Below are 26,754 nucleotides of genomic sequence, written 5' to 3'. Positions count from 1 at the left end.
GATGAAGTCCTTGAAATATATTCTGCATATGTTTGAATCTTTCCCTTTCTCATGGAGTCATGGTAAGGAATTAGCATCTTGTTGGTAATGAAATAGAGGTGTACATCAAAGTGAGATGATCATTTCTAGCCTCTAGTGCACCTTTCTTTTTTTTTTGGCTGTGCTGTGAGGCATGTGGGATCTTAGTGCCCTGACCAGGGATTGAACCCAAACCCCCTGCAGTAGAAGTGCAGAGACCTAACCACAGGACCGCCGGGGAAGTCCCAGTGCACCTTTCTTATTGTTTGTATACTTGCAGAAAAGGTGGGTGTTTCAGAAGCCCCCATTCCCTAACCCTCAATTCTTACATACTCATGGCCTTTCTCATGGCTCATGGGGGTGGTAGAGACACAGCCACTCAACGCCGGCTATGTGGAAGGTGGAGCTCCATATGTGCTTCCCCGAGGAAGGTTCCAGTTGTGTAATCATAACAGAATCAACAGCCATATTACTTGCTTGTGTTTCTATGAGGGCACTTGTATTTGGTGCTTCTACTGGATGCTTGTGTTTACCAGCCCAATGACAGTGATTATTCCAAAACTGAGGATCATAAGTGCAAGTCTTGTTTTCTAGCACAAGGGAAGAATTGAGATAACTGATCCAATGCCAGTAACTGTTCTTTGGGGGAGTGTCTAGTGGCAGATTTGGTTGTTTAAAAAGATATAAATACCCTCCCAGTAAAAACTGTCAAAGTATTCTTATTGTAATTAACCATGTTTTTATATTTAGGTTGTTCTTTCCATCAAAATTTGGAGATGGGATACTGGAAAGTGGGTATGGGTTATTTCAAGAACAAGTGAAGACTTTAGCCTTTTTTTTTTTTTTTAACCGTGCTTGTGTTAACATTTGGGGCCTCTCACATTTGTGAGAGGCTGTCCTCTATATAACAGCATCCCTGGTCTCTATCCACTTAATACTAGTAAAACTCCTCTCCCTCTGAGTGTGACAATGAAAACGGTCTCCAGAGATTTCCAGGTGCTCTCTGGGGAACAATATCATCCCTGGCTGACAACCACAGCTCCAGACTCTGCCACCCCAAGATAACTGGGGTCCTAGAGATGGCCCAGGTGTCCTGAAGTCATGTTAACCTCTTGAATAGTGATTCAGCTTCATATTCAGTGACGTCCCAAAGTCACTTTTAGTATGTGGTAAGACGTGATTGGAATTTTAAGTGGCCTCAGAAAATTGGAGAAATGCTTAGAATCCAAAAGAATGAAGTGCAGTAAAGAATGGGCCACTAGTGCACAAAGAAAGAAGGTGATCTGTAATGGAGTGAAAGGGGAGGCATGGCTGGTGGATTACAGATACCCAGGGTGAGAGAGCCTTCAGTGCCCACAGTGAACTACCGGCTGATGTTCAGGAAACGGTACCTGTGGTTGTGTCAGCAAGAGCTGGTTCCCCTGGCCAGGTCCCAGCTGCTGCCTGCTGGCCGGGCCTCCCGTCTCAGTGTCAACTCTGGCCCTCATTCATACTTCCCCAGAGGCTGACGGCCTCCAGGTGCTGGGGTACTGGTTCCTTCTCTCACATAAGCCAGGAGTTGAGTACTGTTTGTTTTAAAACATCCTATTTCAGTTCTTCTTCCATACTGACTTTGCTTGCTTCTGTGTGCACGTGTGTATGTGTGTGTGTTTGTATGTGTGCGTGTGTGCACATGTGTGTGGAACATGTGACACTCTCAGAGAGGAACAGACTTTTTTTTTTTTTTTTTTTTGAGGTACTTGGGCCTCTCACTGTTGTGGCCTCTCCCGTTGCAGAGCACAGGCTCTGGACGCGCAGGCTCAGCGGCCATGGCTCATGGGCCTAGCCGCTCCGTGGGATGTGGGATCTTCCCGGAACGGGACACGAACCCGTATCCCCTGCATCAGCAGGCAGACTCTCAACCACTGCGCCACCAGGGAAGCCCGGAACAGACTTTTAAAAATCCCCTTCTGTAGGGAGTACTGCTATATAATGACTGCCAGTGGGTCACCCAGGTTCAGAGGGCTGCCTTTAATAATACCTAAAGTCCTTTCATTTAAGAATTAAAGCCAATACAATATTAGTCTAGAATGGCTGAAGCTATGGGATGAAATGAGTTTGCTAACCTAAGGATAAACAGAGAACAGCTATGATTCAAAGGGTGTGATTGCCGTCTTGGTCTTAATCCTTACTCACAGTGTACTATACTAAACTCCTCGAGCTCTCTAAAAGGCTGGGCGGAAGAGCTCTGTCCTTGAGTGGGTCAGAACTTCCTCTTTCAGTTCTAACCCTTTTCTGTGTCTCATCCCAATGTGCATATCCCTTACCATCTGCACTGATATTAAATAACCATTGCAGATAATCTCAGTTTTTTTCTTCTGTTCAAAGGATCAGAGAGAACGCTCTGTGGAGACTTGGCTTTAGGGACGACTTTGCTCCCGAGTATTTTTTACACACTAAAGAGGAGAGCTTGTATGAAGTGACACAAGTAAGCTTCTCACTGTGGAAATTTACAAGGACGTTTTAACATGAGATGCCAGCTATCGAGGTGGACAAAGTACAGTCAAATTGAACTGCCTGGAGGAAGAGGAATGAGCATATATATATATATATTTAGATTTACAATGTTGTGTTTAATTTCTGCTGTACATCACAGTAACTCAGTTACACATATGTATATTCTTTTTCATATTCTTTTCCATTATGGTTTATCACAGGATATTGAATATAGTTTTCTGTGCTATACAGTAGGGCCTTGTTGTTTATCCATTTTATGCATAATAGTTTGCATCAGCTAATCCCAGACTCCTAATCCTTCCTGCTCCCCTACCCCTTGGCAACCACAAGTGTGTTCTCTGTGTCCGTGAGTCTGTTTCTGTTTCGTAGATATGTTCATTTGTGTTGTATTTTAGATTCCACATATAAGTGATATCATATGGTGTTTGTCTTTCTCTGTCTGACTTACTTCACTTAGTATGATAATCTCTAGGTCCATCCATCCATGCTGCTGCAAATGGCATTATTCCATTCTTTTCAATGGCTGAGTAATATTCCATTGTGTGTGTGTGTGTGTGTGTGTGTGTGTATGTATATATATCTCTCTATATATATCTATATATACACACACCACATCTTCTTTATTGGAATGAGCGTATTTTTGAACCAAGGTATATCAATATACCTTGGCAGCAAGTAAGTGAAAAAGCAGAATGAGCACATAGAAGAGAGTTTCTTTCCAGCAGCCTTATTGTAATGGACTGACTATGATCTAACTATCCTTAATTTCCATAGGGAAACAGGGTGTGTGCTGCGGGCTATGGCTACTTTTTTCACCTTGTGACCAACCAAACATCCCAAGCTCCACTTCTCTCCTTTACCCGGAACAGTGCACATGCTTGTACGAGGTAACTTGGGGGAAGTTCATCTACATTTTGGGTGTAAGCCTTATGGTTTAACATTTTTTTGCACAACACTCACAGAGAGGGTTGTGTAATGCTTGGCATCCATGTGAGATTTGATGATGTGTCTGAGTGAGCATCTTGGATCATAAATTTGGTGGTGAAGGGAAGGGAAAGAGAGAGAGGTCACTTGAAGGGGCATAGGACAGAGGGCACCTTTTGTGGCCAGAGGAGAATTCAATAAAGAGATGAATTAAACTCCCAACAGACTGGGGGCACCTGGGAAGCCAGAGTGCCTGAGCTCAGGAGCTGAGTGGGGAGATGAAGTTTGGAGAAGAGCCTCTTTGCCTGTGGCTTGCACACTGAGATGAGAGGGGCTCGTTCAAAGTCTTTGGTATTTAGAGGATAAGGTTGTCTTCTAAGAGCAAGGAAGGACTGGGAAACATGGTGGGAACATGGGGAAAATGTGAACTTCAGAATCAGTCAGGCCCTGATTCAAATCTTGACTTTGTCTGAGTAAACTGCCTTTTTTTTTTTTTTTTAAAGAGTTAGATCCCTTATTTGTGAAATAGGGACAGATCTCTAGGGAAAGTTTGATGTGAAAATTAGAGATGACTTCTATTACGCACCTAAGAGAACATCTCGAATATGGTAGGAACTCAATAATTGGTATAAATAATTCTATTAAACAGTTTATTTATTTATTATTATTATTTTTTTGGCCATGCAGTGCGGCATGCGAGATCTTAGTTTCCCAACCAGGGATTGAACCCACACCCTCAACAGTGAAAGTATGGAGTCCTAACCACTGGACTGCCGGGGAATTCCTCGATATAAATAATTCTGATAGTAGTTATGTTAATAATAGTGAAATAATACTGCAATGATGGGAAATGATAAGGAGAGTGGAATAAGGATTAAGCACCATTGCTCCACCATGTTGAAGTGCCGGCTGAGGCTAGAATTAGTACATGTGTCATGAAATTATTATTAAGATTATGAAGCCTTTTATCTAGCAGCTCTCAGCAGCCCTGGGATGTGAGGGGAGAAGGTATCCAAAATACCACAATGCTAAGGCATTTCAGGGAGAAGCACAAAAGTTGCAGGGATTACAGGGGCTGGTGTCTGCTGTTTCAGCCAAGGGATGGATCTAGAATGGACTGATCGAAGAGTGAGGCTCGTGTTCTGAAGGGCTAGGCAGGGGGATCCAGGCTCCTAGGAAGGGGATGAGTCTAGGAGGGCTGAGAGAATGGAATGGGACCATGGCAATCTGTGTCTTGTTGAGATGCAGGAGCAGGTCACAGAGGGTGACAGAAGGGAAAGGCTGAGGGATAGGCAGTGACAGGGAGAAGGCTCGCAGGTCTCCTCTTCACTCTCCCTTATTCAATACCTTTAGTTTTATATTTTCCAATGAGAAAAAGTGAGACATTTGGATTGCAGAAATTGGCTGAATTTCACTCTTTATCTTTCTTCCTAGGTGTGGCCTCTTTGTATACCCTAAGTTTCAGCCAACTTGGGATAATGGCACTGGTCCCACCCTGTTCCAAAATTTCACGGTTTGGGGAAGTGCAGGTGGTGCCCAGGTACGTTTCTTTAGTTTTTTGTTCTTGTGGTGATTGTGCATCTCTACTTAAAGGGGGATGATTTGCTGTTGGGGGAGCATTGCGATATTCTCACAGCTTTAAGGAGCCAACAGCATCATAGGTGTGTGTGAAGTAGTTGTTGCATGAACAGATTCCTAGTCAGTAAGCCAAGGTTAGTTCATTGCCTGTATGGCGATTTTCCAGCAGCTCTAATAGGGAACAACAGAATCGTAGAGATTTGTAACCAAGAGCATAGGGGTCATCTGTTCTTCCCCTCACATGCCTATTTAGAGAGAAAAAATTAAGGTTCAGAAAGTAAAGGGATTTGCCAAAGGTCACACAGTTTGTTAGCAGCAAAAGCAGGTGCAGAATCCAGACTCCAGAAGTTGTGCATTTGATACCCTAATATCCTGAATAGTACATGTTTCCGTTGTAAGGAAAAGTTCTGTTCATCACTGAAACGCAAAAATTCCAGCTCAAGGTGGCATTCTTACCTTCATCAGTGAGCCAAGTTTTCTCCTATTTTCCTTGAAAGGAAACAATGTTCATGTTATCCATTTAATTTTCATTATTTCAGTGATGTCTTATAAGAAAGCTTTGTATGCTCACTATTACCAGCACCATATAAAAATTATCCAGGGTCACTATTTGGTGCTCCACACAGAAAATTACAGGCATTTGGTCTCTGCCACGTAGAAATAGGGAACCTAAGATACACAGATGAAGAAATATATCTATAGGGCATTCAGTAAATAGAATAAAAACATATAGTTAAGTCACAGTAAGAAAGTTAGGCATTTATTTCACCTATCCAACATAAGGAGAACTATTTGAGAAAGTCCCAAAATACAAAATTGGGTTAGCTAACAGGAAGAATCCCTATTGTATTAAGTATTTTCTTCTCATTAAATTTGATAAAGTACTTTGTTTCCCATAAGCATTATAAATATAGAGGTGACAAATCCCTCTTTTGCAGGGAAGCAATTCGTGCCTTGCAGAAGGGCTGATGCCTGTAATTAGGTAACAACTGTTGTCAAGTTATCAGTTCAGATCGTACCTATTTTGTTTACATAAACGTGTCTTCAAAGATCTATCATTTTATAAAAGCCGTCAGCGCATACATAATGGGAAATGCAAGCTATTCAGTTCTTGAAAATTCAAGCACAAAGACTGATTGACAAGTAGAAGCACTATACTGTGATAAATCAAGGCTTCCTTGGCCTTAATTAATAGGAAACTCCCACTTTAAGGTACGAACGTAAGCATGACCCTATTTAGTAAACAAAGAGGCGACTGTGTAAGGTTAACTGGTAGTCCTAACAGTACCCTGATTTTCAGGGTGGTTGAGCTGAGGCCTACGAAAAGTTAAATGTCTTGCCCAAGATCACATAATTAGTTAATATGAGTGCTAGGTAAAAACCAAGGGCTCTGTCCCCCAAACTAGTGTGATTCAACTCTAACAAGCTCATTTCGTTAATACTTGATCCTTGTTTAGGGTCACTAGCCCAAGCTGTCATCATTATATATGCATATAACATATTTTGAGTCTGTAGTCATGCTGAATTACTTATTTCATATTTACAATTTTCCGACAATATTAGTAAACATATACAACACCGAGGAAAATGTTAAGTACTGGAGTTCTTGGATGCTCTGTTTTTCTCCGTTAATTTTGTGTTACTTGACAGTTGCAAGTTTACTTTAGGTACACGAAGAATTCACATTGACCTTTTAATTCATCAGTTGTTAGGAGGAGAAATGAAAAGTACAGAGGGGATGTTACCAAAGGGGACTAGTTAGTGCTGACCTCACGGCAACTTTGGGATGCCCGCACAGATATCGATGGACAAAAGCTGCTTAAATATGGTATAGCATGCTTGTTTATACTTCATCAATAATTACAGAAGCTACAGGAAGTCTGCAAGAAAACCCCAGCCTCAGACCTTTGACATAATATATGCTGTTGTTTTTATAGATTTTTAGAAGTAGCAATCTTCACCTGAAAAACTTCCAGGTTTATGCATGCAGAGATTTTGGAATTGACATCTTGGAAAGTGATGCAAATACTTCAGTTACTGACAGCTTATTACTTGCTCATTTTGCCCCCAAGGTAAGTGCCTTCGTGTGATTCTTTTATGTTGTCCATCAAAACAGAATCACATGTGTTGGGTCCCCTGGTAATCCAGGGTATGTAATTTAAATAGCATTCTTTAGTAAATCTTGTATTTAATTGGTCAAATTGGGAGGCGCTTTTGATTTGTAACAGTGGTGATGTTTATCATAAAATTCATATATACACAAAATTTCCATGTTATGTGTCCATGTACATCACAAAAACCCTGAGTGGTTTGCAGAACTCTTATTTGTTTGCGATTTAGCATTATTGTCCATACAATTCAATAATAAGCCTAATAATTTTAGGGTCATTTACTCTAACTTCACAAGGATTATGAGGTGATTCCATATTGTCTTTGTGCATCTGTGGTTTGCCGAGTTTTGACATCAACATTTTGTTCATAGGGTTCTTACTCTATTTAGGGTCCCTGCCCCAGAAAAAGAGGTGATATAATTTATATTGTTTGCTTAATATACTAGGGTTTCTTATGTGATTCCCTAATACTTGCCTCAGTGTAGGTTTCTACATGATAAACATCAACCTATAGATGACTTCCCTGCCACTGCATGGCCAGGGGCCCAGAATGTAGGTGAGCCTTAGAGGACTTCCTGGATAAGAAGTACTAGTTCTCAAGGGAAGTCCATGGCTGCCATTAGCTTCAGACCTATAATGGGTCCTCCAAGTTCTTTTTCTTGAAGGAGTTACATGAATATTAGTGTCACATTGTCAGAATAATCATAGATGGAAGGGACCTAGAGTACTTCTGGGGACCAAGGAAAGAGCATTCTCTTTAGTTTGTTCCTGAATGCTTTGATCAACTGATATTTAAATGATAATTATTGACTTTCGTACTTCCCTTGACTATTTCATAGCTATAGATACAAACATTGAGTAAAAAAATCATTTTCTTACTAAGCTACATTTTCCTATATTTAATTCTCCAACTTCCTTCATTACTTCTCTTCTGAACCATTCTTTTAAGGAGGGAAATACCTGCCAGTTTTTCCTTTTCTCTGAAAGGATTACCACCTTGAGAGATTATTCTTCTTTTCAGGTTGCATAGTTTTCAACAGAGCATGGGACCCAGATTTAGATTCTGTAATACTGGTTGACCCAGGCCCTTAAATTTCTCTGAAATAACCATAGAGCAGATGCTAAAAACAAAATGCCCATCAAGCTGAGTAAATAACTGTCCTGGCAAATTAATGTCACAACATCCTAACTGATGCTAAATAGACATCATAATTAATGGGAGAGTGACATAAGTTAAGAGATAGATTATGACAAAAGGGTGCTTATCATGAGATAACAAAAAATAATCTCACCCCTGGGGTGTGATTCACCAGCAAGGTAATGCAACTGAGGGCTTCTGAGTCTCCTAACAAGTAAGTGCAGAACCAAAGTTCCTGGATGGAAAATGTTAAACAGCTTGTTCTAGGAAAGGTCTAGATCTTGGTTAGGCATCCAAATCATAAAACCATGCAACGTTAGCGGTAAATATTACCTAAGAGTTGGTCTAGTTAGAACTCCTGAATTTACAGATAAAGAAATGGAGGCTTTGGGAAGTCAAATGATTGCCCAAAATCATGCCCAGTATTGTGGAACTAGGACCACCTGGATATCTTCCCACACCTGGTCTAATACTCATTTAATTACATATGGAAAATGGCTTTGGCAATAAGCATTTATTAGTGCCTACTCCAGTATTCTCTGAAGTGTTTTTCATTGAAGGCTGGTCCCAAGAGAGGCTCTGAGAAAAGAAAGATTCTCAGGTTAATTACATACAGGATATGCTGTTTACCATCCCTCCCATCCCCTGCAATTCCATTGCATATTAACACTTTAAAGTCTTGGCAAAGTTCTAGAGTTCAAAAAACAAACAAGAAAAATATCTATGAATCTTTAGTTAACACAACATTGTTCAGATTTATTTGGGAACCACTTTATTGCTGTATAAAACTGTGTTAATTGTTTTTTTTTTAAAAAAAGGAGGATGCCAAACCTCTCTGTGGTTGTGGAAATCTGATTTTAGCCTCTTTCTTTCAAACCTGCCATTTCTTTAGGAATTAAAATTTTCAGAAAATTTGGCTTAACTATTCTTAGACCTTCCACCTACGTATAATTGGTGACACACAATTATCAGTGAGTCTTTTAAAATTTATTTTTATTAAAAAAAATTTTTTTAACATCTTTATTGGAGTATAATTGCTTTACAATGTTGTGTTAGTTTCTGCTATCAGTGAGTCTTATTCTAAAACAAACACTAGTTTCTGGAAGAAAACTAAGTTTTCTCTGGAAGAAAAAATGGATTTTTTTTCCTTTAGGCATATTTGTGTATGCCTCATACCCAACATTACCTTGTTACTGAGATGGGTAGAATAATTTTCAATGAGGATGGCTTTATTATGCAAGAGAAAGAGGTGTGCTAACCATCACTATACATGCTAGTTTGGTTGTGTGGTTTTGTTTGTTGTGTGGTCCTAGCCTTCCATCTAATTAGCACCCCTTTTCACACTCTTCAAGATGTCCTGATGTGGATGTAAATTATGGTCATCCTACTTTTGGAAGTAACTGTAGGATGGTTGCTTTTTTGTTGTTATTGTAATTAATTCAAGCAGATGATACTACTTAAAAAAAATGTCTTATTCAGACAGATGCTGTTGGGGATGCTTCATTCTTTCTCCTATTTGTCTCAGGGTTACTCCTCATCTTCACTTGTGGATTTCTCTTCCCCAGTTTAGACCTTTCATCTTTTTGTTTGTCTAAATTCTATCGTAGGGCCCCTTCTTCTCTCCATATACTTGCTCTCCCTGGGAGGAATCTCATTTTCTCTAGTGGTTTCAGTTACCATCCACATGCTGATGTCTCCCACATATTTGCATTTATTTCCACCATCTTATTTCGTGCTTTCAGTTTGCAACCCGTTTTCTATGTTTCTTTTTTTCTACTTTCGGAACTTGATTTGTCCTGAATTGAATAATATCTTTTTTATATTTACTCATTCGAACGTTATTCATTCTGTTATGATTGTTCACGTTGGACTTAAACTTGTGACACACCTGCTCGTCTTCACAAAGTCTTAATTACATCCACACTTAATTACATGAGCCATGCAAGGACCTTAAACTTCTCTAACTTCTTTCTTCACCCTCCCGTCTTATACGTTACTTTTCTCTAGTATTGTCCCATCTTTTAAAACAAATTGTTTCATGGAAATATAATGTTTATGGGGAAAAGTGCACAAATCACAAGTGAAGAGCTCAATGAATTTTTATAAAGCAAAAACCACGTGCATACCACCCAGATCTAGAAATAACACATCACCAATTCCTCTGAAACCCCTTCATGCCCCCTCCCAGTTAACCCCCAGCCCCCAAGCCAAAGGAGAACCATTATTCAGACTTCTCAGACATAGGTTACTTTCAAATCTGTTTTTGAACTTTATATAAATGGAATCATAAATCGTGTAACTCTTCTGTGCCTGGCTTCTTTGGCATAACATTATGTCTGTGAGATTCATCCATGTTTTTATATGTTGCAATCATTTATTCTTCCCATTGTTGCGTAGTATTCCATTTTATGGACTCTATCACAATTTTTTAAAGCTATGTTGCTGTTGATGCACATTTGCTTGTTTCCAGTTTTAGGTTATTACAGAGAAAGATGCTATGAACAATCTTCTGTATGTCTCTTGGTGTTCACGAGCATGCATTTCTGTTGAACATGTGCCAGATTGTAAAATTGCTGGCTCAGAGTATATCCCTTCAGCTTTAGTGGCTGATGCCAAACGACAAACAACAATTACAAGTATTTAAACTTGTACCAGCAGTGTGAGAAAAGGGTTTCCTAGCTAGGTCTTGGAATTTCTCTTGGCCAACATTCTGGAGATTTTCTTCATGTCTCTGTAGTATTGGAACTCTTGTTCCTGATTCCCCTGTCTCCCTCCTTTCTGATTTAATTCTCATTTTATTAGCCTGCAGTAACTTTCTTAACTAACTGGGGGTCTATGGAAGTTAAAGATTTTGACCTACAAATGGAGACCCCCTTCTTGGAAGGTTGTGGCTATAGACTACTAGGTTGGAGTTCATTTTGCCTTGACATTTTGAAGGCAATTCCTCATTGTCTTCTAGCTTCTAGTCTTGAGGTTAAAGAGTTTTTAGATACTCCATGCAAACCATTATATATATATAGGATGGATAAACAGCAAGGTCTTACTGTATAGCACAGAGAACTATATTCAATATCCTGTCATAAACCATAATGGAAAATAATTTAAAAAACCATATATATATATACTGAATCACTTTGCAAAAAGAAATGAGTTTTTAGATACTCTGATTCTAGGTCTTTTATATGTAACCTATTAGTTTTTCCTCTTTGGAGATTTTTAGGGTCTCGCCCTTGTCCCTGGTATTTTGCAATTTCAATATGGTGTACCTTGCTGTGTGGCTTTTTCCTCTAACCACTGTATTAGGCTCTGGGCCGGACTTTTCACTGTGGAAAATCATATCCTTTCCTTCTGGGAAGTTTTCTTCACTTATTTCTTTGATACTTATCTCCTATATATTTTCCTTTTCCTTGAAATTATTATTATTCGGATATTGGCTCTCAAAATTACTTATCTAATCTTCTTAATTTTCTCTCTGATTTCCCACTGCCCCACTGCCTTTTTATCCTACTTTCTAAGTTATTTCATTTTTTTCTATTGAATTTATTATTACTGCTCTCCTGTTTTTGTTCTTTTTTTCTTTTCTGAAAAATTCCTTTTTAGGCTTCTTCTTGTTTCATGCACATGATATTCTTATTTCTCTGATGTTATTAATGATAGTTTTTAAGTTTTCTTCTGATTTCTGTACTGGCTTTGTCTCCACTGGGTTTCTTTTCTTCTGTATGTTTCTTTTTATCACTGCTTTCCATGCTGGAGACCTTGACAATTTCTGGTGATCCTCAGACAGACAATTATCTTTAGCAGTGGAACAGTGAAGCACTAACAGCTTGATTAGATGGAGTCTGTTGAAGAGATTTTGTGGAAAATCCTGGAAGCAGTTTTTGTTTCTTTTTAGACTTTTTACTATTTATTTTTATATTAACATACAGTAAAATGGACTTTTTTGATGTACAATTCTATAAATTTTAACATATGTGTAGATTTCTGTAACTACCAACACCACAATCAAGATACAGAACAGTTGCATCAGCCTGAAAAAATCTCCTTATGACTCTGTTTCTGTAACCACATCCTCTTCTCATGTCTAACCCCTCGGAGGTCACTAATGTATTCTCTGTCACTATAGTTTTTTTCTTTTCAACAATCATGTAAATGGAATAAGATAGTATTTAACCTTTTGAGGTTTACCTACTCATTTGTTGAAGGACATTTGAGTTGTTTCCAGATTTGGTGATTGACTACAAAGAAAACTGTTTTAACCATTTGTGTAAGGGTTTTGTATGAACATAAGTTTTCATTTCTCTAAGGTAAACACTTAGGAGTTGAGTTGTTAGGTCAATGTTAAGAGTATGTTTAATTTTGTTAGAAAGTGCCAAACTATTTTCCAAAGTGGTTGTACCATTTAACATTTCCACCAGCAATGTATGAGAGGTTCATTTATTTCTTTTCCTCATCAGCACTTGGTATGGTCACTATTTTTTTCATTTAGCCATCTAACAGGTGTGTAGCATATTTCATTGTGATCCTTTGTCATTTATTTGATTTGCAAATATTTTTCTCAGTCTGTAGTTTGTCTTTTTACTCACTTGTTTTTATTCATGTATTAAAATTGTATTTCATGTGGCCAGTCCCCTTATTTTTCTTCCCTTTTTTCCCCCTTCTAAATCACAGGGAAGCCTGTGTATGTCAGCTGGGATCAAAACTCCCAAAAGGTGGGAACTGACAGTGTCTAACACAACCTTTGTGAATTTTGATCTCATTGACTGTGTGGCCATCAGGACCTGTTCAGGCTGTTCCCGAGGACAGGGTAAGTTGAGTAGATAAGATAGATAGTGAATAAGGCGAGTACTCATATAAATGTGATAAATAGTGGCAAAAGCCATTATGATTCATTGTTTCTTTTAGTTATAAGATTGCATTAGTTGAAACTGCTGCTCAAATATCCTAAAAGAAGTTCTAGAGGAGGCCAGGTGCTCCCAGTGTGGCTCCTGCAGCTCCCCAGTCTTTCCCTATATGGTGCCTATCACACTCTATGACTATGGTGCCATGTCTCTGCTGGACTCTGAGCTTCATAAAGGCAGGGATCACATCTTTCTCTCTCTCTTTTATTGAAGTATAGTTGATTTACAGTTAGTTTCAGGTGTACAACATAGTGATTCAATAGTTTTATGGATTATACTCCATTTAAAGTTATTATGAAATATTGGCTATATTCCCTGGGCTCTACAATATATCCTTGTAGCTTATTTATTTTATACATAGTAGTTTGTCCCTCTTGAGCCGCTCCCCCATCTTGCCCCAACCTAGCCACCAGTTTGTTCTCTATATCTGATCACATCTCTTTTGCTCAGAGTTTTATCATTAGTAACTAGTAGCCTGATGCCCAGTAGGTTCATTGATTAAATCAATGAATGGCACTGGATGGATAGACATGGATATAAACTAACACACATGCAAGCTTTCCTGAAAGAGCCAGAGTTTCAGGTACTTTATGTTTGCAACAGCCCAAGACTTGTTGTATGCACCATAGGAATTCTTGTCCACTTGTTAACCACATCTCAGAGGCAGTGAGAAATACCTTGGAGAACTCATGGGCCAAGGTGAAAAGAAGCAGAAAGCAATCTAGTTGATTTGATCATTGTAAACAGACAAATCAAGTGATTCAAGTAAATGTGCTCTTGTGGTTTGAATCACCAATTTAGATAATTGTTTGTTTTTTTAATTAAATGAACAATCAACAAGTTTCCACTGTGCTTTTTTCTGTCCCCCCCATAGGCAGAGCCAAATATTGTTTTTATTTGGGTGGCATCTGAGTTTAAGATTGTAGAAATAATAATAAGAATAAAGAATGCCTTATAGCAATCACTTCAAATCATAATTCCTCAGTCATTTAATAGCTTCGCTGTTTCATATCATTCATAAGACACTGAAAAAAAGCACACTGCTCCTTATGAGCTCTAATCTCTTCCCACTGGATGGTCTTGGCAGAGCCATCTCTTTCATTTGTTTAAAAATTGTCTAGTCCAGGGCTTCCCTGGTGGCGCAGTGGTTGAGAATCTGCCTGCCAATGCAGGGGACACGGGTTCGAGCCCTGGTCTGGGAGGATCCCACATGCCGCGGAGCAACTAGCCCCGTGAGCCACAATTACTGAGCCTGTGCGTATGGAGCCTGTGCTCCGTAGCGAGAGGCCGCGATAGTGAGAGGCCCGCGCACCGCGATGAGGAGTGGCCCCCACTTGCCGCAACTAGAGAAAGCCCTCACACAGAAACGAAGAGCCAACACAAACATAAATAAATAAATAAAATTAAAAAAAAATTATTAAAAAAAAATTGTCTAGTCCAGGTTCTGTTTAAGGAACTGGGCAGTACAGAGATGAAAAACACATAGTTCTTGTCTTCCAACATCTCTCCATCTAGGCACAAAAATAAATGTCTAAGCCAGTGATTGTAAGAGTGTGATGAGTCCAGTACTAGAAGATTGAGCAAGGTCAGTGAGGGGAGCAAGGAAAGGGGTCAGGTGAGATTTCATCATAGAGTGCCTTGAGCAGGATTTAGAAAGGTGAAGAGAAGTTTGCAAGGAGGAATAGGCAGAGAAAAGTTTCTACGTATTAGAAACAGCATATGCAAAAAAATTCCAAAGAGCAAGTTATGATTGGGGAATTGCAAAGAAATCCAATATAACTGAATTGTACAGCTGCTTGTGGTATTAGATGAACTACAGAAGTTGCCAGAGGTGGAATCGTGGCATCTTGAATGTGTGACAGTTCAGTACATGGACTCTACTGGGATGAGAATGAAGGCACTAGGGCCTCTCTTTGTATCAATATTTTATTTAAAAATTTTCCTTTTTTGGTATATTTTACAAGGTATATAATACAGTAATATGGTAGCATATATACTAAGAGATGTGTACTGAATTTTTAAATTTTAATGACAGGAAGGTGAGTATTAGAAGACCACTGCCATCATTTCTTCCTGGGCAACTGGACTGGCAGCAGAATGACAATGAATCACATGGAGGTGGTATGAGGGAAAGCCTGCTAAGAAGTGTAGCCCTAGAGCTAATATTTGAAAAATATGTTAATATTACTATTTACCCACGTGATTGATTGAATATTGCGTTTGAGGGTAAATGTTTAAAGTATAAATCTCATAAAAAGTGGGGTTAGGTTTGCCGTAGAAGAACTAGAGCAGAAAGATGGAGAGACTAACCCACAGCACTTAATAATTAGTCAATTAATGTTCTGTGTCATCATTTCCCACTAGACCACAATTCCTCACCCTTGGCACTATGGCATTTGGGGTTGGATACCTTTTTTTTTTGGCTGCACAGAGCAGAAGGGGGGTCTTAGTTCCCGGACCAGGGATGGAACCTGCACCCCTTGCAGTGGAAGCACGGAGTCTTAACCAATGGACCACCAGGGAAGTCCCAGGATAACTTTTTGTTGTGGGGACTGTCCTGTGCATTATAGAATGTTTAGCCTCATCCTTGCCTCTACCCACCAGATGCTCGTAGCACTGCCATCCACCCAGTTGTGACAGCTGAAAATGATTGCAAATGGTGCCAAATGTCCCCTGGAGGGCAAACCACCCCTGGTTGAGAATCATTGCCCTAGAATACAGGCTGCATGAGGGCAATGCCACTACTCTTCTTGTTTCCCTCTCTCTCCAGTATATAGCACAGAGCCTGGCATATAGTCAACACCTAGGATTTTTTTTTCTTGAATAAATGAGTGGATTGTAAAACTGTGTAAATATGCAATTTAAAATACTGAAAATATCCCAGTGACTTCAGTTGCCATTTGTGATCATATTCTTTGGTGTCATTGCATCACAGTCTTTCTTCCAATTTATAGGTGGATTTACTGTCAAGACCAACCAGTTGAAGTTTACAAACTCTCCAAACTTGGTAGCATTTCCATTTCCTCATGCAGCAATTTTGGAAGACTTGGATGGGTCTCTGTCCGGGAAAAATAGAAGTCACGTTCTTGCTTCTATGGAAACCCTTCCAGCTTCTTGTTTGGTCAAGGCCAGCTTCAGTCAGCTTGTCCATGGAAGTGTCTGTGAGGAAAATGTTCTCTTTCATCGTATGTCTATTGGTTTGTAAGTTGAATTCACTCTACATTTTGGCTTGTCAATGCACATGCATATATCATCCATGCTGTTGATATTTGTAGAAGCGAAATTGTTTTCTGGAATCTTCTGGAAGTATTTAGTTCTACAAAAGTGACGTGGGGATAATTTTGACAGCTGTCAGCTCGTAAGTTAAGGTAGTTTTAGACTGATTCAAATGGCAGTTAACTTTCAATAACAATGAACCAGATCTCATAGCCCTTGACCTCTTATTGGCATTTTGAGCTAATAGTTTCCTCTTGAAAAGACTTGCAACCAACAGAGAATTTGAAATGTATTTAAATTAAGAGGATTATTAAAAATTTCAGTAATGTCCATTCTCATTTATGTACACCTACTCCCCCTGAGCTCTTTTTAAGTGTTCAGTATGCTCCAGGGAAGCAATTGCTGATGCCTCCCTATTACTTGCAAAGTTGCTTCACCCCAGTTCATTTTCCTTGTTAATTTCATGAACTATTGGATTTGTACAATACATTTCCTATGAATATTGGAGCAAGGACTCCTTGGTCATGCTACTCAAACTACCATTAAGTCAGCAGCTGGGCTGTTTATAATGCATAATAGGATTGCTTTTGCCCTCTTTAATTTCCAGGTAAAGATTGCTGAGTGTCTAGGGTTCTATCTTTTACCTATTTCAAATGCATTATATACATTTAGCCACACTTCTTTCCTTTTGTTTTGTGTCCTAACTGCATGAATATTAAGTCAAGTTCTTCAGCCAGATCATGCTGGCATCTTATTTAAACAGGTAAACTCCAGAGAGTGAGCCTATATGGTCAGGATCACACTAAGTCTTCATTCTGAATGCATATGGCATTAGTATCTTGACGTTCTGTTTTAGACACCTTAGTAATATAATACCCTGCTAGCATTGGATCATCTGAAAATGCTCCACTTTTGCTTTCCAAACTGTTTATTATTCTATCTAATGTTAATGGACCCAATTCCAGCGAGTAAAATAACAATGTGGAGGGATATATTTTCATTTCTACTCATTTTGATTATGCAGAGCATGCCTTTTCTTTTCATTCTTAGGAATGCATCCTGATTTTTGTCATTTTGGTGATTTTAACAAAGATGTTTTTAATGAGCATTTTGAGCTTTATTAAAGTTAGCGATTTATTTCTTATATGCGTTTTTTCCAAATGAGGAAAATTAAAATAGATTTATGTAGTTAAAAAGAACATTCTGTGCTTGCATGATATTGATTTCTCTGTGTTGTTGATGTTCCTTTTTTATGCCTTACTTGGAGACCTACTGGGAGACTGTGTCTTAGAGAGGCATTTAGTGGCATTAGAAGGCTCTGCAGGTGTAATCCTTCTGAACATCTGCTCTTGGAGATCTTTAGGACAGGATAATTAGGTGCTTACCTAGGCAGCAGGTCATGATCCCAGCACTCAGAGACTGACAAGGTCAAAAAGATAATAATCCTGATACTGTATTCTAAGTAGATTCAAAAGACTCCTACTAGGGTGAAAAACTTGCCTTGGTTTGTTTGTCATTTTCTTGGTTTTAAAATAGAAAACCTCATGTCCCAGAAACCCCTTCAGTCTTGAGAAAACTAGGATGGTTGGTCACCCTACTCCCTAGGCTTCTATTTAAACATTTTCAGGTTGATTCACAGGTCTGCAGACAAGTGCTCAATGACCCCAAATTTACCCCAGGGGAGTCTTAGCACACCCCCAATTATGAGTCTCTTAGCCTTCATGTCCTCATCTCTAGGGTAAGGTGGTTGGGTTAGATGATCTTGAAGGCCTTGTTACTCAGAGTGCATCAGTGTGACCTAGGATTAGACTTGGGAATCTCAGACTCACTGCAGATGTTCTGAGTCAGGACCCACAGGGGATTTATATTCAAGTTTTAGAAGCACTGCCCTAAGGTCTTTCTAACTTGAGCTTTCCAGGATTCTATCCTCAGCTATTTGTGTTCAGTGACTTGATCTCTGTCCCAGAGCATTATAACCTCATTAGGAACATGTCAGAGCTAATGAGCAATTTGAATTCCACGTAGATACAAACTTTGCTGCATTTCATGGAGAAAGGATTAATTTGTTGTGCTATTTGCCTTGGAGCACGCACCCTAAGAGTTGATTTACAAAGCTCTCACGGTCCCCATCTTTTGGGGTTGCATGTTGATGGAGATCTGATGTGGCACAAGGACCCTGCCCTCTTCCCTTTCAACTCTTAGGCTCCTCCTGCCTCCCTCAGCCCAGGTCCCCAGAGGGCAAGGCGTGAGGGCTGCACAGCTGTTTAATGGGACACCTCTGCCCCCTAACCAGCAACCGAGTGCTTGGAGTGTGACCTCTTCCTTGGAGGTCCCTTCTGGTTCATGTTCACTATAAGTTCCTTGTTTGACATTGGTGACCTCCCCTCACTACCTTTTCCAAGAGTGATGGGTGCTTACATTGTGGCATTTCCGGTTTTGTACCTTCCTGGTAATAATGTTTAATATTTAGGTGAAGGAAAGATTCCCACCCTCTACAAGGCAGAGTCTAGTTTCTGTTTTGTTAAAATGATGACACACTTGGTTTGGGTGAGTTCTCTCTCACTTGCCAGTTCTAAAAACGTGCTTTCTTTAGGGGCCACAGGTACTCAGCATAGCGTTCCTTTCCTGGTTTCCAATCTCATTCTCCCAACCCCATCCTTCCTGATAAGACTGGAAAGCATTAGCCCTGTCAGTGTAAGTCAGGACCTCATTTCAGAAAAATGTCAGGAACATTTCCTATAGAGTCCTCATAATGGCAACATGCCTCACATAGTTCCTGGATTTACTGATCCCACATTTCTTATGTATAGAGATAAATTACCTGGAACAAGGATCATCTCACCAGTGGATTTCTGTGTGCTCCTTCTAGACCTCCTTTGTAAGTTCTTCTCCCTGCCCCTTAAATGCTAGTGTTCCTTAGGGTTCTGTGAGAAGCTTTCCTCTCACGTCATGCTCTTCCCAAGTGATCTGGATTATTCCACAGCCTCAGTTAACAGTCACTGTTGATTCTAGATTTTTTTCCTCCAGTCTACATTGCTTTATTGAATTCCAGATCCATTTATCCAACTGCCCTTAGAATCTGCCCTGCCCAGTATTGAAGTCATTCGCCACAGGTGGCTACTGAACATATGAAATGTGGCTCGCCCAAATGGAGATGTGCCATAAGTTTAAACTATACACCTTATTTCTAAGACTTTGTATGAAAAAAAAAGAATGTAAGAGAGCTCAAGAATTTGTTTATATTGCTTACGTTGAAATGATAAGTTTTGAATATATTGGGTTAAATATATTATTAAAATTAATTTCACCTGTTTCTTTTAAATTTTTTCAGTGTGGCTACAATAAAATTTAAGATTCTATCTGTGGCCTGCATTTATGGCTTGTATTATATTTCCACTGAAAGCTACTGAAAGCTATGCTTTCAGTATTTCCACTAGAGTATTCAATAGCCATCTCAAACTCAACTTGTCAAAACTGAACTTATGGTCTTTATTCCATAGACCTATTCTTCCCTTGGTGTTCAGAATCTCTGGGTGTTCAGACAAATGATTCAGTTACCTAAACCAGAGATGGGAGTCATCCTTGACTCATCTTCTTACTTATTCCTCACAGAAGTCACCTACCAAGTCCAGCCCATTTTATCCTAAAAAATCTCTCCTGAGTTTTTCTACTTCTCTCCTTCCCAGCTACTCTAGTCCAGGTTGACACTGCCTCCCACCTGTATAACCACAACAGCCTCTTAGCTTGCCACCTTGCTGTGATGCCATTCTTAAACTTTTTGAGGCTTTGTAGATCAGATCTGGTCTTGCCATCCATGCATTTCTTTTCTTTTCTTTTTTTTTTTTTTTTTTTTGCGGTACGCAGGCCTCTCACTGTTGTGGCCTCTCCCGTTGGGGAGCACAGGCTCCGGACGCGCAGGCTCAGCGGCCATGACTCACGGGCTCAGTCGCTCCGCAGCATGTGGGATCTTCCCGGACCGGGGCACGAACCCGTGTCCCCTGCATCGGCAGGCGGATTCTCAACCACTGCGCCACCAGGGAAGCCCCATGCATTTCTTTGTAGAAACTCTGTCAAGGTTTCCCAGTGCCTCCCGATGAAAGCCTGCCATTTGTAATGTCTTGTGGGCACTTCATGACCTGCTCCTGTTTGTACTTCTAGCATCATTTCTCAGTGCTCTGCCCTCCCTTCCCTGCATTTTATGCCTCAGCCATACTCAACTTCTTTGTGCTTTTCAGTCCATACGGCTCAGCTTCCACGAACTCAGCATGAAGGTGGTTTTCTCTGGTAAGCTTCCCCGAGCTTTCTGTACAGCTTTTGTATCCCTGCTGTGTGCTGGCTCTCTATACTTGCTCTAACCAATACTCATAGCTCCTACACAGCTTGATAAATCGCCCCTCCTTCCTCATACATGGTAAGTAGGGCAAGGATAGGGTCTTCTGTTTGTATTATGGTGCCCAGTACCATGTTGAACATATAGTGACTCAATAAAATTAGTATTGAATAAATGAATATCATTTAAGAAATTGTGGACTCCCCCAAATCTTCCTGTAGTGTCCTTATTGTCCATTTGTCTCTTAGGACATATTTATGAGGAGTCCACAGCCCTTACCTTTTCTTTAGAAGATCCAGGAGGAAAATACTATCCTCAGTCTTTGTTACTAAAATTCCTAGAAACATCAAATACTTAAGAATATCCTTTCATAAGGATATCCTCTGGGCTTTTGCTTGCCCGGGGCTGTCAGTTGATCAGATGATTTATTTATTTATTTTTTTGTTTTTTGTTTTTGTTTTTGGCGGTATGTGGGCCTCTCACTGCTGTGGCCTCTCCCATTGCGGAGCACAGGCTCCGGACGCACAGGCCAAGCAGCCACGGCTCACGGGCCCAGCCGCTCCGCGGCACGTGGGATCCTCGCAGACCGGGGCTCGAACCCACGTCCTCTGCATCGGCAGGCGGACTCCCAACCACTGCGCCACCAGGGAAGCCAGGAAAGCCCTGAGATGATTTATTTTAATAGCTGATTTCTTCTCCACTCTGCCCCTACCCCACCCACCGAATCAGCAGTTTTCGTACATTTGCAATTCTTTTCTTTTCCTGGTGGTATAGATGCATAGAATTGTGATGGGGAGAATGAGAATGAACTTTCACAATTACCGTCTGGGAATTATTTGTTTTTTTGGTTTAGAGGACTCTACAGCTCCTTCAGTTGACATAGATTTATTCAAATATCAGTAAATCAAGCCTTGACCTGTCTTCCAATTATGTACTGAATTGAATGTGAGGGAAATTAAAAGAGTTTACAAGATGTTGTAGGTTGGCCAACCAGTCCTTCTGAGTTTTAATAGGAAGTACATAAAAGAAAGTCAAGATATATGCATGTGTTTGAAATTATTTTTTAAAGGCTGAAGAATAGAGAGGTAATTAAGAATCATTTGTAGGCATAAATCATAGCCCACCCTCCCTCCGCCACTTCCTAGATATGTTCCTGGACAAGTTACTTCACCTCTTCCTGCTTCAGTTGTCCTATCAGTAAAATGAGCCAAATGGTACTTAACTCACAGGGTCGTTGTCTGGCATGTAGTAAGCACTCAGTAAATGTTGTCTTTCAAAAGTCTCTACATTTATGAATGGTCTGATGAACCTAGGGGCAGGACAGGAATAAAGACGCAGACGTAGAGAATGGACTTGAGGACACAGGAAGGGGGAAGGGTAAGCTGAGACGAAGTGAGAGAGTAGCATTGACATATATACACTACCAAATGTAAAACAGATAGCTAGTGGGAAGCAGCTGCATAGCACAGGGAGATCAGCTCAGTGCTTTGTGACCACCCAGAGGGGTGGGAGGGAGACTCAAGAGGGAGGCGATATGGGGATATATATATACATATAGCTGATTCACTTTGTTATACAGCAGAAACTAACACAACATTGTAAAGCAACTGTACTCCAATAAAGAAGTTTTAAAAAAAAAGTCTCTACATCTATGATTGACAAAACAACATATAAACTTACTACTAATAGAATAAAATATTATAGATGATTACGTTTCTGAGAAGCAAATGCCTGGCAAGGGAATTAGGTTTGCTCAAATGAAACTTAATCCAATTCTTGAAAACTAGGGAACACTTTGCAATAGCCACATGACATTGCACTTATCCAACGAAATATCCCAGAAAGTCGTGGAATCTGGAGTCTTTCAGGACACAGTTTATGATTCATTGTGCCCCAAATCTTCTGTTTCTTTCTTCCTATTTCTCCTAGAAAAGAAATGGTTAATGTTGCTGTTGATCACCTTGATTCTTAGATCCTGCTTGATATCCTTCCCTGCAGTGCTTGTGCTCAGTGTTTACCTATGGAACTGCTCTTAATGTGTCAGTGTTCAGAGTACAAGGCACCCCCTGCCTCTATGAATGCAAAAGTAAAGAAGAGTTGAAATGGAAATTGTGGCCTAGTTTTTCCTTTAATAATCGCCTAACGCTCCTTCCTAGGGATAAATAGGCATAGCATCACTAATGGTATCTTTTCAGTTCTCAAAAAAAACACATGTGAGACAGGAAAATTCCAAGAAGTTTTATCCGCTCTCGGCAGCAGAGGTTACAGCAGTAAAATAGAAAAAGATCTAAACATCGAAATGGAGCCCAAACTGAGGAATATCATCAACAATACTCCATGGTTATTAAATTTCATGAATAATAAACGGGTCCAGGGGTGTGCTGGTGTTTCACAACTAGCTTTCTAGAATAAAGACCCTGATTTGTAGCATTTGCTTAATTCCGTGGTGAAAATACTCTCACACCATCTGTCCTGATATCACTGAATACGGAGTTGGGAAGAGGGGCTGATGGTGAGCTCATGAGGGGGAGTCTGTCAGCCCCACCAGCACCAGGTGTGCATATATATAAAAGAGAAGGTAGGCTTTATAGTCTAACTCCCTACTAGATGCATAAAATTGTTTTTCAATATTCCTGACACGTAGTTGTCTACCTTGGAGTTGTGTAGCTCCAAGGGTGGTGTTTTCATGTTCTGAGATAGCCATTCCAGCTGCATTCCACAGATCAAGAAAGAGATGCAATAGTATGTGAAGGATAGACAGATAGACAATAGACATCTATTGCTTCTCTTCAAGGATTAAGGTATAATAAGCAAGAATTATTATCCCAAGTGTGTCGCAAAAACTTTAGACACTACCTTTGGGGAGGTGCTAGGTTGATTTCGGGACTTTTCTACAATCAATTATCATTGCTTTAGCTAACTCTGAAAAAAGATAAACAGAAATATATATCTGCAAAGTCATGGAGGAGTGATGTGGGGTGTACCTGCCAGAAACGCAAGGATTCATACGGCTTGCCTCTCTGCCTATCATTTCTATTTTTTATGTGAATTTAAGAATTGTTAAAAGTTTGGAAGAAAGACTGAAGGTTAGGGTTTCTTTTCTCTTAGGTTTCTTACTCAGAAGGATAAATATTTGTTTCTCAATCAATAAGGGTAGTATATACAGGAAACCCCTTACTGATACATGTCATTTATCACTGGGTGATGGCAGATCAGCAGATAGAATAGTGGTTCTCGGACAGGACTTTTTTTCATTAAAAAAAATTCTGTTTATTATTATTGCTCACCAATGGGGAGGTGCAGTTTATTTACACCAGTAGCCACAGGGACAAGGGGAATACACAGTTAGCAGCCTGTATAGGATGGGCTACTTATGCAAAAATAAGACTGTTCAAAATGAAGGACAGTGGTGAGCTTCTGACAGGGACTTCTTATGAGCCCAGCGTTTTTCTTTTGTTTTTTTTTTTCTTTGCGGTACGCGGGCCTCTCACTGTTGTGGCCTCTCCCGTTGCGGAGCACAGGCTCCGGACGCGCAGGCTCAGCGGCCATGGCTCATGGGCCCAGCTGCTCCGCGGCATGTGGGATCTTCCCAGACCGGGGCACAAACCCGTGTCCCCTGCATTGGCAGGCGGACTCTCAACCACTGCGCCACCAGGGAAGCCCAGCCCCGTTGCTCAAGAAAAGTCATGCCACAAAAATTTGTCGGCTGTGCTCAACATATTGAGTTTTGTCCTCTTTGTGCAGTAAAAGATGAGAGTAACAGCAGCAAGCATGAATATCCAGGCAATGCTGACAGTACCATTTGGGGCTAGTTTTTATGGTGTGTCTGGCTTAGGAGATGTGTAATTATAAAGGGTTTATTTCACAAATGCTCCGAATTTAGAGCATTTAGAGCTCAGTGCAGTGTTTGTCTTAATACACAGAGATATGGACCCTCAGGAGAAGTAAGCTAATGGTAAACACAAACCAGGGGGTTAATGTTTGTTCTCACTGGTATTGTTGATTGCCTAACAATCAACAATGTGGGCAGTATACACTCAACAGTTCTGCACAGTGTCTGGGCACTAAATTACGTAACTGTTGATGCAACTAGTATTGTAAATTGGTACTTAGGTTGGGAAGTTTTATCAAGCGATCCTGCTATATTTCTAAAGGAAAATGTCCCTTAATTAAAAACAGGCTTGGTGATTAAAAAAAAATTAAGCTACCTCATAGAAAAGGAAAGGCTTGTAGTCCTCTTGTCTTTTTGATTGTATACAGGAGCCATTGCTGACTCGGAGGTAAGGGTTAACATTTCAAATGGACTGGTTGCCTCCTGACTTTTTGCACATAAAGCCATGAGAAGTTCAGGGAGAGACTTCTTCCCCTAGTAATGAAGCTTTCTGCTGCTAATGGCCCATGCAGACTCCCTTGGCTTCTCCAAATTAGAAATACTTGTGTGCTCCTTTGCTTCATTAACAGTAAAGAGAGGGAGATTGGTGGCTATTTAGGGCAAGCAAAAATTGTAGTAATTATGGTTGGTAAATTCTCTTCATGGTATTCTTCTACTCTTGATGTTCTTTGGGTGCTTTTCAGAAGAGCTCACCACTGTCACTGCTGGCATTTGGCCTAGAAGGATGGGAGCTGATTTGACCTAGAATTTTTGGCCCTTGGGGTGATGATCAACAAAAGGCCTCTTGCCTACTGGGAGACGGGTCTTTCACGTTTTGATTTGCTTTTCAGAATGCACAATATGATCTTTTCCACTACCGACTGTGATAAAGGAATATTTGATAACCTCCTCCTCTACCTGTATTTCCCTAGAGAAAGCTCATGCTGCCCTCGAGTGCCTGTGAAATTGCATCCCACATGAGCCTTGGTCAAGATGGATGGGGCGGCTTGGTAGGGCCGGGCAGTGAATTAGGAAAAGGTAGAGGAGAGGATGGTTTAGGATCACAGTGTGCTATGGTTGGGTCTCTGGTTGACCAAGGGGTTAGCATCAGATTACTGGATACTGTTGGAAGAAGGGCGTCAAAAAGAAGGTGCAAAAGTCCCAAAGACGAATAGAGCTGAATTAATGTTAGCATTTAGTGGTTTTACATATTTGAAAACAGGGTCATGTTTATAGGGGCCTTCTGAAACCTGGGAGTATGGCCTGAAAAATGGCTCCTTCAGTAGGTGAAATTACAATCTATAGAGACAGAATCAGGAGAAATTAGATCTTAAAACTGACTTATAAATGTGATGCTGATAGAAATCTGAGAAATAATTAAGTCTAGTCCAAGTGACCAGGGGGAATTCTTGGGGCCACATTGCTGGAATGAAGAAGAATTTCTGGAAATATGCATTATCTCTTAAGAAAAGAGTGATAAAATATAGGCTGGTCAGGCAAAGTAAGTGACAAAATACAGGTTGGAGTAATTAGATGTGAACAGATGGATACATTTGAACAAATAGAATTCTTTTGGTCTATAGTTAAAAAAAAAAAACCCAAAACCCTAATGTAAAAGTGGTTTAATTGAGAACACTCAACTAGGATAGAAGAAATCTAAGTTCATAAGGAAATCTTAGCATCTTCCTAAACCAGGGTCCACTGTTAGTACAGATTGCTTGTATATGTCCAGGAGAGGTTTTCTGACCACTAAACTTAAGTGTATAAGTCCTTTTGGTGAATATCTTATTGATAATGGGGTTGACTGTATCAGGATCTGATAACTTAAGATATCCTTCGATGAGTAAGTTTACAAGAAATCTCCTGACACTCATGTGGCTTTCTGGGTAGACTTCCCTGGGACCAAACATCACCAAGTAGCCAGTTAGAGTGTTCTAGTCCATTCAACACTCATTTATTCATTCAACAAACATTTGTTGAATACCCACTATGTGAAAGGCAGTTTTATTTCTCACTGCGAATTATTAAATGGAAATTCTGATTTATCAGTGAGTCTTTCTTGGAATTCAGTCTTGGGATTCATTTTCCAGAGCCCATATGTCTCTGTGAAAGCTGAAGGGCTGCTCTTTCAGAGCCTGAAGTTCTCGGAATCATTTTCTGGACTGTGGAGAATC

The 26,754-nt window shown here is 40.1% G+C and overlaps 1 protein-coding gene across 2 annotated transcripts in view; it reads left to right on the top strand.

Moving 5' to 3' along the window:
- PKHD1 (PKHD1 ciliary IPT domain containing fibrocystin/polyductin) overlaps positions 1-26,754 on the top strand; it is a gene marked incomplete at both ends in the record, with an annotated part of 432,913 nt that overhangs the window by 193,001 nt on the left and 213,158 nt on the right. For both annotated transcript variants that reach the window (XM_079712827.1, XM_079712826.1), the window contains 5 exons: positions 3,289-3,401; positions 4,873-4,978; positions 6,954-7,088; positions 12,934-13,069; positions 16,118-16,364. In XM_079712827.1, coding sequence (XP_079568953.1) covers positions 3,289-3,401; positions 4,873-4,978; positions 6,954-7,088; positions 12,934-13,069; positions 16,118-16,364 — 737 coding nt within the window. The remainder of the gene's footprint in view (positions 1-3,288; positions 3,402-4,872; positions 4,979-6,953; positions 7,089-12,933; positions 13,070-16,117; positions 16,365-26,754) is intronic.

The sequence above is a fragment of the Hyperoodon ampullatus genome (genome assembly GCF_949752795.1).
Source record: "Hyperoodon ampullatus genome assembly, chromosome: 10".
Classification (NCBI taxonomy): domain Eukaryota; kingdom Metazoa; phylum Chordata; class Mammalia; order Artiodactyla; family Ziphiidae; genus Hyperoodon; species Hyperoodon ampullatus.
Note: the sequence above shows the minus strand (reverse complement) of the source record. Positions and strands in the feature narration are given on the sequence as shown.